Source organism: Oncorhynchus tshawytscha, linkage group LG09, assembly GCF_018296145.1.
Source record: "Oncorhynchus tshawytscha isolate Ot180627B linkage group LG09, Otsh_v2.0, whole genome shotgun sequence".
Taxonomy (NCBI): domain Eukaryota; kingdom Metazoa; phylum Chordata; class Actinopteri; order Salmoniformes; family Salmonidae; genus Oncorhynchus; species Oncorhynchus tshawytscha.
In genome coordinates, this window is record NC_056437.1 from 50,544,766 (window position 1) to 50,559,635 (window position 14,870).

Consider the following 14,870-nt stretch of genomic DNA (forward strand, 5'->3'; position numbering starts at 1 on the left):
CAGAATAATGTGGGCATTGCCTGACTAATTAGACCATGTTGCTCCCGACAAACACACTAATGATGTCTGTCCATTTGGTAGCTAGTCAGTTTCGCCATTTGAGACGTTGAAGAGTTACTGAGGGTTTACTGTATCATGTTATAAAACAAAAAAGCAACAAATATGTTCTCTTTGTAATGGAACACTAACTATAGAAAACCCTGTTTTGAATGTTACCTTCCTGAAATCAACAGATTTCAAATATAAAATTGACAACTCTGGAAGCTCCACATGCCACAGAGCAGGCAGCATACCCAGCCCCCCAGCTCCCCCTCCCTGGCCATTCCAGAGACGATTAGGGCCCTGCCGATCCAGAGCAGCGGTTGAGAGTTGATCCTCAGTCGCTGGACACATCTGACCTTATCACGGAGCCGCAGGCCCAGGCACCAGGGCCGTCTTGGCGTCAGTACCCAACAGAGGAAGAGACCAAGGCCAGGACCCTCTACTACACATGGCCGGCAAAACCAGCATTTGATCATGTCATATACAACCAGAGAGAGAGCGTGAGATAGCGAAAAATAGAAAATAAAATTCCCTCTTTCCCAAGACAAACTCCAACTGGGAAGCTTCACTGCCTGATGTTCTTCCAATAACTTTCCTACTGTGTGTAAACCACAGCTCTTGGACATGGAACATCGTATATGCCGGGGCAGGGAGACAGACAGTCAGAAAAAGAAGGGACTGCTGGGACAGCATGTTCGCCAGGTTGGGTTGCTGTGTGCGCTGAACCGTCCCTGAGATCGCCTTTTCCCATTCCCAAGGTGAGGTTATTCCCTCTGGAGAGGCAGGGAGGATTTCCTCTGGCTCACTGGATAACCCCTGGCTCAGGGTGGATGTGATGTGTGTGTGCGAGCGAGTGAGCTGAGAGATCAGCTAGGCTATAGCTATATCCTTTACAGAACCACAGAAGAGCATGTACTGTCGGACAGAAAAGCCACAGTCACCAGTGTTTACCCTATATTCATTTAGCAGCGGCGCCCTCGCTTAATTATTATAATAATTTTTTGCACTTTTAAAAGGGGATAGTGTGAGATTTTGGCAATTAAGCCCTTTTTTGACATATCCAGGAGTTATTCTAATTCTGGGTACCATTTTTATGTCTGTCTGCGTGCAATATGAAGGAACACTCCCTTTAAAAAAAAAGGTCAGAGTGACAAGTTACAAGTATATTTGTAGCAAACAGAGCGAGCAGTGGTGCAATTGAGAGCCATGAGCACACAGCCACCACTTTGCTCCTCATCTCCCTACAGCGCATCAGTTATATTTCAGATGGTGTCAACACATTTACATTTTCATGCATTTTGGAGTAGAATGTCCTTTTTTTCCATTCTTCTTTTTTTTAGTAAGAGTTGACCTTCTCACATTTGTTTACAAAATAAATAAGATGGTGGAGAGGGTGGGCATGTCCCCGATCCCCCAAAAGCACTCGGGGGGGGAAAAAGGAAAAAAAAATAAGAGTTTGGTTTAGTTTCAGTGTCATTTCTAAAACAATCCACTTCTGAAATGAGCCCATTTAGTCTTCTTCGGTGAATGACAGGCTTCTTCACAAATCGCTGTGAATTATGGTTGACTGAGAAAAGCTCTTCTAAATCACTTTAATTGTAAGCCTCATTCAAAGGTCACGTCCTTCAGTAACACAGTAGCCTTCCTGTATACGTCTCTTTGAGAGCATGCGCAATGCAAACAGATCCCGATCGTCAACTCTCCTACATTCACTTTTTTTTTAAGTGCATCAAAAGAGACAGAGGTACAACAATGGGCCAATATCCCACACAACATAGGGAATGCAAATATCATCATGCGTAATATGTCGGCACTGTCTGCATTTTCTAAAATGGCATTGAAATGACCTGGTTGATGTTTATTGTCATGAGTTTTGTCCTGAAGGCAAAACTGAGCGATTTCTCTTCAGATAGGCCAGCAGCAAAGCCAAATTGGCAATATTGTAAAAATTTCTGAAAACAAACATTTTAATTTTGGTCTGAATATAAAAGGTTAGAGTTAAGCATTAGGGTTAGCAGTGTGGTTAAGGTTGGGTTTAAAATCTAATTTTATGACTTTGTGCCTCCAGAACAAGATTCATAACAAACAAAAAAACACTAACCTGCTTGAAATGAGGGGAAGAATACCTACTTAAAATGGAACAACAAAAAACTATTCTGCCTAGATGGTTGAACCAAGTTGTATCTACCTTTTAACCAGTGATGTATGGTATAAAAATAAAAAACTAAGAACAACTTGTGGGCGATCGAAACTATTTTTATTTTACCAGGTAAGTTGACTGAACACATTCTCATTTACAGCAACGACCTGGAGAATAGATACAGGCGAGAGGGTAGGGGGGGGTGAATTAGCCAATTGGAAGCTGGGGATGATTAGGTATGAGGGCCAGATTGGGAATTTAGCCAGGACACCAGGGTTAACACCCTACTCTTATGATAAGTGCCATGGGATCTTTAGTGACCAGAGAGTCAAGACTCCCGTTTAACATCCCACCTGAACGACAGCACCCTACACAGTGCAATGCCCCCAATCACTGCCCTGGGATATTTTATACATATATATTTAATTTTTTTTTGACCAGTGGGAAAAGAGTGCCTCATACTGGCCCTCCAACACCACTTCCAGCAGTGTCTGGGCTCTCATCCAGGAACCGACCAGGACCAAGCCTGCTTAGCTTCATAGGCAAGCCAGCAGTGAGATGCTGTAGACAAACAACTATCGATATAAACGAAAAACGTATGACATTTTTAGAACTGTACAGATTTTCTCAAGGGACCCCACATGGGTCCCTGACCCCAAGTTTGGGAACCACTGTACTAACCCCTCTAATCTGCTTGCTTGAGTTGTTACGCTTTCTCCGTGTCTCCTCTGCATTGCAGCCTGCCTCAGCCTCACCACAAATAAAAAAGGTGTAAACGCCGTTCACCCGCCACTAAATTCCTGCATTTAACCCAATATCAAGCGTCAGTGACGTGAAGGTCGGCCAACTCAACTGTTCCGAAAAGTTTGGCATGTCAAATACACAAGGCCATAGTTGGGTTGACTGCATCCGAAATGTAAACTATGAAAATACACGACAAGATGCTGCAGAGAGACATCCAAAGTCAACTTAAATGTCTTCCCTTTATGCTTTTCTGGCTAAGATTCAGTTGCCATACCACCTTGTCTCACTAGTACCCTCCGTAAAGCAAAGTTATGATGAACTTAGTAGCCTATATTTTGCTCCTGCAGAGGACTGTCTCCATTTAACGTTAGCTTCTTACTTCGTCACACTAACCACAGCCCTCCCCCTAAACTCGATGTCCGTGCCCCGGTGGAAATCTAATTAGCATAATACATTTTATAAATCCCCATCAAAATCTATTTGAATGTATTAGGGATGCCCATCAGCTGCTGCCAAGGTAGCAGCTACTTCTCCTGGAGTCCAAACACATTAAGGCACTTACAACATACATAAAACAAATTACAAAACAGTACATCAACAAAAGATAACAGAACATCTGTTTAAGCTAGAGAACGTTTTGTTTGTGTGTGGGCTGCCTCTCAATCCACCACATCCGCCAATGTCGGCCTCCTGCATCTGTGGTGAAAGGTGGTAGAGCTACACCGTTGCCTGTCAGACCAGAAGACATCCAAATAAATAAAAATGTTTATTTTTTTTATGGTATTCTCACGAAAATGTCTGTAGTGTCTGAAAGGTTTGGTCTACAAACTAGTATGGAAAGATCCAACTTTCACGAACACGGTGTTTTGCTGTGCAAACCCCACAACTATCACCGGACTCCTTTGAATATAACCGTGTACCGGGCTGAAAAGTGTATGGAAGTGAATGGGGCATTACCACGTCAAAAAGGTATACGGATAATTCCACGGCAAAACATTCTTTTTTCTGAGCATTCTCTCAGATATAGGACAGACACTTCAAAAGTTACCTCCTTTTGATTCCTTTTTTCGACTGTTCGATATGTTATTCAATGCATTTCTATGGTCCAATAGCAGTAATCCCAATGTTTAAAAAATTTAAATAAAATAAATAAATATAAAAAATAAAAATCGCTAAATGATCCTTGGTATAACCATCTTAAAACAATTCCATATGTTAGCTAAGTAAACCCTACCCTGGGCCTTTAGACTTTATTAGCATTAGCTACCACAGTGCTAATAGAAGTCTGCTGGCAGCTAGCCACCTGGCTGACATAGCCTATAAGTGCTTATTTACCAGTTGTGCATACATTCTCAGAGAGTTCGGTTTTTTGTTGGCTATGTCCGGCATCTCGCAAACCCACGATAGTCTGTCAGCGGTGTCTATAGTTCCCTTCTTGTATAGCCACTTGCCATCGGTCTGTTGTGCCCGACTCCGAGCTGGGCTAGTTCCTTTCACGCCTCGCTGGCCCACGGCGTTACTAGCGAGAGTGCAGAGTTAGCCGTTTGAGAGAGTGGTGAATGTGCTGCTAACAAGGCAAACCCGGAGGACAAATCCGGGGGGTGCAGATGAACAGAACATCACTGACATTAAGGAAGGCCAACTCAACTGTCCCAAAAAAGGTTTGGCATGTCAAATACACGAGGCCATAGACGGGGTTGAATACATCCTAAATGTAAACTATGAAAATACACAGAAAGATGCTGCAGAGACATCCAATGTCAACTTAAATGTCTTCCCTTTTTGCTTTTCTGGCTAAGATTCAGTTACTCTATAAAAAGTTCCTTCCATAAACTTTCAATAAAACAGAGATTAAGGAAAACTCTGGCCCCGTGAATAGCTCACAATGTCCTTGAGAGTGGCCAGTGCAGCAACAATGCAGAATTGGCTGAGGGAGAATGATTTGCACTTATCAGAGAGAAACAAAGAGTTGAGCCTCTTCTGGATCAATTAGGCATGCAGAGACAGCAGTACCAGGAGGGAGATAATAGCAAACATTAGGCCGCTTTTCCCCTACAGATACCAGGTCCTGGGTCAAACCTAGACTGCCGCTTTGAAGAAGCTGTTTGTGACACTTAATGTGCCAGAACTCTTTCTGCATTTCCCTCCCAGCACCAAAAAGCCCAGCCAGAGCTGCCTACCCAACCCAGGTATCCAACCATCAAATATGTTGCCATGAAGATCACGGAAAACTGCAGAGTAAAATAGAGGTGTCACGCATGACCGAAGAACAAAACACACTGCGCGATTGGATGCGTGCACTCGGATAAGCATCTCCATTTTACCAGTGAGTGGGGCTTGGCTTGCCTGCGCCTGAGAACAGAGAATCCAGGCTCCTCGTCCATCTCTAGTATTCTTGGCATCGGTTGATGATTTCAGATGGTTTCTATGCAGCAGTAAGGATTCCTCTACCTGGCACCAGACCACAGAGCCTACATTGATATTTTAATAGGGCGGCTGGCAGGGATCTTGGAGCCCGTTTCTCTTCTGGTTGGTGTCGACATGCGAAGCAGCGCGGACCAGTGACATCCAACCAGCTAGGCAGGCCACTCAGCCATTCACTGGGCCTGGCACTGGCAGCCGCTCACTCGGGAGAGGGGAGGACAGGACACCCCTATCTACGCATTCCTGCAGCTGTTTGCATCTGGTTGCCGTGGATCTGCACAGCTGTTTCTACCCGCCTTAATGAGCTCCAGCAGCTGGGCCACTGTAGGAGACTCGGACACCCCACCCATCCCTTCCCCTGTGTGAGCGAGTTTCACACCTGCATGCTCTGCAAAGGCAACTTCCTTCCTCTGGGCGTAGAGTGGGAGAGATCTTGTTTCCTAATATTAGTCATTCTTGAGCACGTTAGTATTGAAACCACTGAGTACGTAGGTATTGAAAATACTGTCTAGGAAGTATACGGAAAGTGAACTGAGCGCTAATAAAATCTACATAACGCACACCAAACACGTTTACACCTATGGACCTCATTCAAGACAAACAATCCTTTATTTAGCATTACAATAAATTAGAACCTGGTCATTTACATTTACTCAATCATGACACACACACACACACACACACACATACACGAGGACAACATTGTCATTACATTTCCATATTTTAGCCAGCAGCTATTTATCAAGCGGTAAACAAGCAAAGTTCCCCAAAGAATCACAAATGAACACGAGCCATATGAATAAAAACATTTGTTTTTGTTCAGTCTGTAGAACTGTTAGAGCCTGAGGAAAGGCTCTGTGTGCCCTTGCCGATGTTGGTAACGTGTTGACAACTGTCACAGCATCCTCCAGAGACACAACAAAGGGATCTCGCTAAAGCCCTGATTTTGAATTGTCAAAGCCAGTGAACACACGACTGGTTCAGTGTCCTTGCTCTCAGACTAGACTAAGGAACGACACTTCAAATCAAATCCCTCCGAAACAATGACAAGATCTTTGCATAATAACATGGCAACATAACAGATGGCACAAATATAGTCTACTGTAGTTTGATTTTTTTTTTTATTTTAAGTATTTGTATCTTTTTTCATATAATTAAAATTATGGAAAGCTCAAAAGTCTCCTTCCTTCTTATAACAGACTAGTGCAAGTGTAGTTAGGGCCTACTTCCCATACCATCCTCCACACTTCTCAAGCCAAACATCTGATGCAAAAAGTAGGCTAACAGGGCTCAGCTTTGGCTGCAGGAGAAACCTTGTAATTACTGAGTGGTTTTCATTTCAGCAGCCTACCCTGTGGTGAGTGAGCGCTTCTTAACATATCATCTGGAAGGAAACGTAGGTACTGCTTTTTAGGAGGTTCCTGCCATCTTTCTATTTAGGGCTTAGTCCCAAATGGCACTCTATACCCTACATAGTTCACTACTTCTGACTGGAGTCCTATGTGGGCCGGTCATCTCAAATCCCGTAGTGCCTACCTTTCATGGACCTATGGGCACCCAACCTGATAATTAGCCAGCAAACCCATAATCATATCATCACTGGATTCACTTGGTTTAGTCAAATTGTTAAATTGTTAGTTTTTAAACCAAAATATGAAGTGGAGGACATTCTTCTAAAAAGCAAGCCCTACTGCAAAGGACCACCCAGGTACGTCATGGGATTACATCCCAAATGGCATCCTTTTCATTCATCGGGCTTCGGTGAAAAATAGTGCACCATATAGGGTTTATGGTTCCATTTGGGATGCACACATGGTGTACAGATTCCAACACATCCCACAATGCACAGCTCACAAGGACATCTACTGTAGGAACAAACATTGCATTATTGTACTGTCATTATCATACGGTCATTATCCTCAGTGGATTATCATTACCTCAATGGACCCACCACACCATAAACACCAGTAAACTCATGAGGACATCATCGACCATTATCCCACCACCATTACAGCAACAGTCTCACAACACAAATCAGCAATCAATCAGTCACATTATCATTACCTCATGGGACTCCAACAACCTAATCACCAGTCACAGTCAGTCAGTAGGTCAGTCAGTCAGCCATTTCCGGGAGAGTACGCTGGCATGCTTTGGCTACCGCTTATCCTCTTGAAACTGCGATATTGTTTGCTACTTAGTGTTGATCATTGTGATTTATGCTTAACAGGATTTGTTGCCTACCAGTTCCACCTTTTGATGCCTGCGGAGTCTTGCTTGCTGAGCGTTAGTTTGTAAAAAGCCATCCGGTCTGTTTACCTGACTACTACCAACTAGACCTTTGTTTTGCGGGTTGTCTACCAGCAGAGTCGCCTTCCTCGGATAACTATACAGGTAGACCCCACACGTTTTCTGCATTCCTACCTGTTTTTGTACAGTGATGTGGATTCCACTACTACTGCCTTGGCTCCTCTGCTGTGGGCTGGGGGATCTACTGTACCCCAGGACCTTTCACTGGCCTGCCCCATGCCTGGATGGGGATGCCATCATGACACGGATAAGGTACTCCTTGCCGAACTCTACCACTTTGTCTACCCGGATTAAAGCCCTGTTTTCCCTACGGGCGCTCCACGACCTAGGGATTGTGCGTCGGGATGCCGAGGGCGGCAGGGTAGCCTAGTGGCTAAAGCGTTGGACTAGTAACTGGAAGGTTGCAAGTTCAAATCCCCGAGCTGACAAGGTACAATTCTGTCGTTCTGCCTCTGAACAGGCAGTTAAACCCACTGTTTTGCAGGCAGTTAACCCAAATTCTTATTGAAAATAAGAATTTGTTCTTAACTGACTTGCCTAGTTAAATAAATGTTAAAAAATAAATTAAAAATACAATGAGAAATGCCTACTGCCATAGTGCTTGCGCAGAAAATACACACACCACGCAGGAAATACACACGCCACAGGAAATACACACACAGTGAGTCAAATGAACTGTAACATGAACTGCCCTGGTGCAAATCTAAGCTGTGGACAGCTCTGTTCACCATGCCTCCTCCTCTCCTACCCAATACAACTCGTTTGCGTTGTTCAACTTTCGCTCTCTCCATTAAGAAATTAATGTTGGTTTATGATGCCATCGTGGATAAAGATATCGACGTGATGTGCTTAACAGAAACCTGGCAGCAGCCAAATTACTTTCTGGTGCTTAATCAAGCTACTCCACCAGGCTGTGTGTACCTACAAAAACCTCGCTCTGTGGGTCGGGCGGGCGGGGAGCTTGCTGTTATTCATGGTACAGACTTCAAAGTGCTTCCCATACTGAATGCCACATATTTTGAATGTCTGGCATTTCGCATGGCTGGTCCTCAACCTCAGCAAGTTGTGCTCATCTCCCGCCCTCCCAAAACGCTCCTCTGTGTTACTCTCAGAGGTCCTCATGTCCGTCTGCGCCATGTCACCTTCTACCCTACTGCTGGGTGACTTCAACATCCATGTCAACTCCAACAATAGTGGCTTTTCTGCCAAGTTCCTGTCTCTCCTGGACTGTTTCAACATTACACAGCATGTACAGGTTTCAACACATTGACAAAAGGCCACGTTCTGGACCTCGTGTTCGACAGGCTTTACACCCTCCAACCTGCGTGGCCTGGATCTTTCCAAGCTGCGGCAAAAACGGAACATTACATACAGGAACAATAAAACTGTCGGCACATCCATCCTAGGAAACAGGCCTCAAAAACACAACAGCCCCGATCCTCTTCCGTCCTCTGCCGTGGAGCTCGTGTCTCACTATGACACGCTCCTCTCCTCCAGCTTTGACGCCGTTGCCCATCTGGAAACTAGGACTGTCTCCTTATCCGCCCCCCCCCGAGGGTTTACCCCTGAGCTGTGTTGTTTGAAGTCCACTGGCCGACAACTGGAGGGTCTATAAAGAATCTGGTCTCACAGTTCACTTAGAGGCTTACAGGGAGCATGTCAAGGACTACAAGGATACTCTCGCCCAGGCAAAATCAGTATACTACAACCTCATCAATAACGGCCAAGGCAATACTGGAACCCTTTTCTCCAACTATCAGACTACTCCAGCCCCTGGATCACTCCTCCATCAATGGCTCTCTTGAGTTGTGCAATATGTTTCTGGACCTTTTTCAGTCAAAAAATATATTCCATTTACCAGCAGCTTCAGTTATCCACCCCCATCCTAAAGAAACAAGGATTGGACCCCGATAATGTGAACAATTACCAGCCATGACATGCATGAACCTCTTCAACTCAGGGTTCCGGGCCAAGCACAGCACAGACTGCACTGGTAAAAGTGTTCAACAACCTAATTAGAGCCGACTCTCGCCACTTCAATATCCTTATCCTACTCTAACTCTCTGCTGCTTTTGACAGCTCCTGCATCCTTCACAACCGCATGGATACGGTCCAAACGCCACTCAACTGGTTCCAGTCCTACTCGGCTACCGGAAACAGTACTTGTCCTTTGGAGACTCCAACCCCCCCCGCCTCAGGGTTCTGTGCTTGGACCCCTGCTGTTCATCATATACATGCTTCCCCTGGGCCACATCATCCGCTGCCATGTTCTCAACTTCCACTGCTATGTGGATGACACCCAAATTAAACCCACCTCTCACCCCAGTCTCCAGGATACCAAAAACTGGATGACATCCAAACTACTCAAACTCAACAGCAATAAAACCGAGGTCATGCTGATGGCTCCCAAGACTCCCCTCAAGAAAGTGTGTCATGATGTCGATTGACGGCTGCTCCATCTGCCCATCAACAGAGGTCTGAAACATGGGTGTCATCCTGGACCCCACTCTCTCCTTCGAGTCACACATCAAGTCCATCACCAAAATAAGCCTTCTACCACCTCATCAACATCTCCCGACTCTGACCATCCCTCACGGACCAGGTAGTGGAGACCCTCATACATGCCTTTGTTACATCATGTCTGGACTACTGCATTGGAGTCCTATTCGGGGTGTCCGGGCAAAGCCCTATATAAGCTTCAGTACGTCCAGAACTCCACTGCCAGGGTCAAGACATACATCAAACCCTGGGAACACATCAGCCCCACCACATTCACTGGCTCCCTGTCAAATTCCACATTACCTACAAGATCCTACTCCACACCTTACCCCTCATACCTCTGACCTGCTGGAATACTCACCCTCCCCAAAAAACAAGACTGCACCCCATGGGGTCCGTGCTTTCAGCGCTGCTGCCCCCAAACTCTGCTACTCTCTGCCCCCAGCCAGTAGCAACCCTGAACAGGGCCACAGTATCCCTCGACCCATCCTGGGTTTCTAAATAAGCACTTTGACAACTGCTGGTGTAAAAAGGGCTTAATAAATAAGTGTGATTGAGTGATTGACTAACAACCGACTAGTCCAGTCTGGCTTTCCCCTCAGCCCTTACTCAGCTTTAGCTTAAGCGAAGTAGCCAAGGATTTTTCTGCCATTGAAATCCTTGGGCGGGCCACCTAAGGGTGTAAAATATCTGTCTATACTCTTAAGAAATGTGTTTTCGGGATGGAAAAATGTGCTTTCAGTGTAAACTTAAAACGACTAAAAGCCAGATTTAAAGTATGTAGAAATAATAATGGACCCTTATTACTTGAAAATATTATACTCTTTGAGAATTAACAATCCCCAAAATAAAAGCTAGACAGTCAGGGAGATTTAAAAATTCTCAAAAACAATTAATTTCGCAGTATTGATTTTGTTATGTTTGAGCAAAACACAACATTAGACAAATGCATGAAATAGATTCTCAGCTCCATCGCAGAATGTGATATTGCAGAAAATGTGCTTTAAAAATGCAACACTCCACACCGCCAAGATGAGGGCCTCGAAAATTCATTCATGCAACAGGCCGACCACACCCCTTGCCACGCCCCCAGACACCACCTAAGCATATTTTTGATCCAGAAAAAAACCCTGTGTAGCTTTTATTTCTTTTTAATTCTATAGTTTTATCCTCATTTTGTTTTTAAACTCTCTTGCTGTACAAATCGCCTTGGATTTCTTAAAAAGGCACTTTAAATCCCATGTATTATTTATTATTAGTCCGTGTCTGCATCCCAAGTGGCACACTATTCACCAGGGCCCATTATTCCCTATATAGTGCACTATTTCTGACCCTGGAGAAAAGAAGAAGTGTACTATAAAGGAAATAAGGTGCCATTTGAGACTCACCAGTGAGTGAGCATGGAGTTGGCATTGACTTACCTCAGACGGTTTCTTGTGCTCCTGTCTGACCCAGGTGCTGCTGGTCCCGGTGTTCTTGGAGGACCTGGACCAGGAGGTCACTTGACCTGCAAACAATGACACGGTAACAGTTACGGTTCAGATTTACATGCTGGTCATCGAGCATCCATTTAACTTATCCAGAGTGACTTACAGTCAGAGGAGACAGGAGGCTGCCATATTCAAATCACTGAGCACAACTTAGGAGCTCCGAAAGTCTGATTGACTTGCCTCGATATCATAATTAGTTTGGTTCAGTAACAACTGACAGGTGGATGGATAGAGATGGTGATACAAGCAGAGAAGACTGAGAACAGAGAGGCACAAGGTCATAGCCACTAATGGGTTGAAGAACCTTTCAACAACGAGTCAGTATCACTTACTAGAAGGAATAGAAGTACTGATATTACTGTATTTTAGGTCATATATATGATTTACATTTGATAGCCTAAGGGTGAAATGATAATCAGTTCCCACCAACTAGTCCATTCTTGTTTCCCTCCACATCACCCCAGAACCGAATACTAATTAACAAAACAGAAGACATTTAAGCCATCAGAAGAAACTTGATTTGTGATAAACATATTCCTAATCCCTCCATAGCCAACATGCTAGTGGTGGGTAACGTCCCAAATGCCCTATAGTGCATTACTTTTGACCAGAGCCCTAAGGGCCCAAGTGCATAACGGGATAGGGTGCCGTTTGGAAAGCAGCCAATATCTAGGGATGGCGTTAAACAGGGCTGGAGGCAGACCTCGTCATTCCAGTCTTCAGAGTCACACTGTGATGAGTGGGTTTAAGTCAAAGGCCTAGAATGAATCCTCCGCTCGGCTGTACTGTGTGACGGCGTGTGTATATCCACGAGCAGGCAGGTGGAGAGAGGTGGTCGTCATCAAGTCATTGTATTTATAGACCAAGATCACACCTCAGCCAGCCACAAAATCCCTTGCAGCAACACAGGAGAGAAGGGAGAGACACTAATCTCCTCAATAACTGACATTTCCATTTGTACACGGTGACAGGTTGTTATTTTAAATGTGTGCTGTTCCAACTACCAGGAGGGAGTTCAGAGCCACGTCATGATGTAATCTCAGTGTGTGTGTTGGGATGGCTATGAGTGGTCCACATGATATGGCTGTGGCTGTGGCAAATCAGAGCTACCCATCAAGGCCTGTTTTAATGACAAGCCCCAGGGGGTAGCACAGGGACAAAAATTATCATTGGGATCCTTCAATTAGAAACATGATAACCCAAACCCATGTGGAACAGATGCAGGCTAGCCCGGGACACTGGCATGTTACCGGGACTCAGAAGCACTGGTTTAGGGAGCATCAAGCGGCGTAGCCCCCGGCACATGGCCCAGAGCTAAGGCCACTGGTCCAGCGGTAGGAGTTGCCCGTAGGCACACATCTCAGATCAGATTTCCTCCCCCAATCATGAATTAATCAAATTGAAGAAAAGAAGAAAAAAAAGCTTATCTGACCTTAGATCAGAGACTTGTGGTAATTTCATCCTACTTCTTCACAAGCATACATATGTCCATCACTTGGCCACCAACATTGTGGCTCACAGTGGTAGCCGTTGTGGTGATGCAGGCGTAAACATCTAGACACTGCCTGGGTCTTCGATCTGATCCCAGGCCACTACAAAGAGTCAGGGATGCAGCGAGCGGAGAAAACAAGATGACAAGCAGCAGATTGTCAGAGTAGTAGAGAGGAGGCCAGGCTACTGACTGTTCCAGGCATCGGCAGTGTTGCAAATGGCATCTTATGCCCTACAGAGCACTACTTTCGACCGGGGCTCATAGGGTGCCATTAGGGACAGAACCGAGGCCAGACTAGTGACGGGTCCTGCCGCTGAGAATGTTCTGCCAAGCTACTCTGTAGTTTATTCCGCCTGTTTGTTTGGCGTTTGGCTGCAGAGCGCGCGTCGGCCCTGTCCTAATCTCTCCCGTTTAGTCGGAGTACAGCTTTCATGACTCACTCCTAACTAATTTGTCTCCAATGGTGACAATCCCACCCTTCTAGCTCTCCATTAACCTCCCCCGGTATCCCCCCCCCACCACCCTCACTCTCCAGCCCTTTTTATTATCTCTAACTACACAAGTTTCAGCTCACTGTCAGTGGTGTCCGAGTCATTGCTGCTGGTGGAGTATTTTCTTCTCTTCTTTTCACTCTCCATCTGTTAGGGAAGAGAAGAATCAAATACAGAGACACATCAGTATACAGCAGCAATCACAGTACAGGCTACAGTTACTATACTGCTAGAGTCAAACTAGACCACTGAGTGAGTGAGAGAGTGAGAGAGTGAGAGAGTGAGTAGCTGAACTAGAGAGAAAAAGAAGCAGAGATGAGCAAAGAGAAAGCAAGAGAGAGAGAGACAGACAGAGCGGTGGTTATAACACAGGGGAAGGGCGAGACTTTATGAGGATATCTGCTCTGTAGATATGCATGTCTGATTCCCCCATCAATCCACAGAAAGAGTACAGTGAGCCAGCAAAAGACAACTAGAGGAAAAAGCGGGTTATGGCCTTCAATGACTGAGCGCAGATTTATGTGGCCATAAAACAGGGCTTTTCCCTCTTATATTGGGCTCTTCCTGTTGCCTTGCTCAGCCTGCCGTAAACTTTACTAGTGACATTTAGACTTCCAAATAGAGCTGCCTCTCATACTCCCTGTGCTTTAGAATAACTTGCTACGTAGTGGTGAGTACATAATGGACTTCCTGTCTGGCTTCGCTGGAAGTTCAGTGAACGAGGTATCCCTCAGGGATGTGTTGTTTTTCCTTTATTATTTTACCCTCAGTGCCATATCAAAAGACGTAGAGAAAGCAATAAAAGTGGGTGGTGGGAGTCATGTTTCATACTGTAGGTTGAAGACAGCGACTCATCGCTTCCCCTCCACATCAGAGGGGAAAAACACTGGCGTGTCTGACCGACAGCTTTTCAACAGGGAAGAAAACCTGTGTGGCTTTCCCTTTCTCGCCCCTCCTTATTTTTCTCCATCAAACAAAATCCTTGTTAAGATTGAGACATTTCCATGGCCATGGAGAGGAAGAAGTCTGTGCTAGGTGCCAAAGAGGAATAACAGATGTATAAAGAATGCATTTTCCACTTCAACATTTTTTTTTTTAATCCAGTGTGAGATCCATTTTCAGTTAAAACTCTTAAAATGCAGAGCAGGATTCCCCCAGAGGTGCTGTACTGTAGGAATGGAGGAACAGTCCTGCAGGAGGAGTCCCCTTGGTGACGACTTCGCACCATAAAACAAACG

The 14,870-nt window shown here is 45.1% G+C and overlaps 1 protein-coding gene across 3 annotated transcripts in view; it reads right to left on the reverse strand.

Moving 5' to 3' along the window:
* Positions 1–14,870, reverse strand: part of jade2 (jade family PHD finger 2) — a 134,466-nt gene that overhangs the window by 106,712 nt on the left and 12,884 nt on the right. For all 3 annotated transcript variants that reach the window (XM_024432196.2, XM_042327017.1, XM_024432195.2), the window contains 2 exons: positions 13,716–13,779; positions 11,581–11,666 (listed from right to left, as the gene is read on the reverse strand). In XM_024432196.2, the coding sequence (XP_024287964.1) occupies positions 11,581–11,666; positions 13,716–13,779 (150 nt within the window). The remainder of the gene's footprint in view (positions 1–11,580; positions 11,667–13,715; positions 13,780–14,870) is intronic.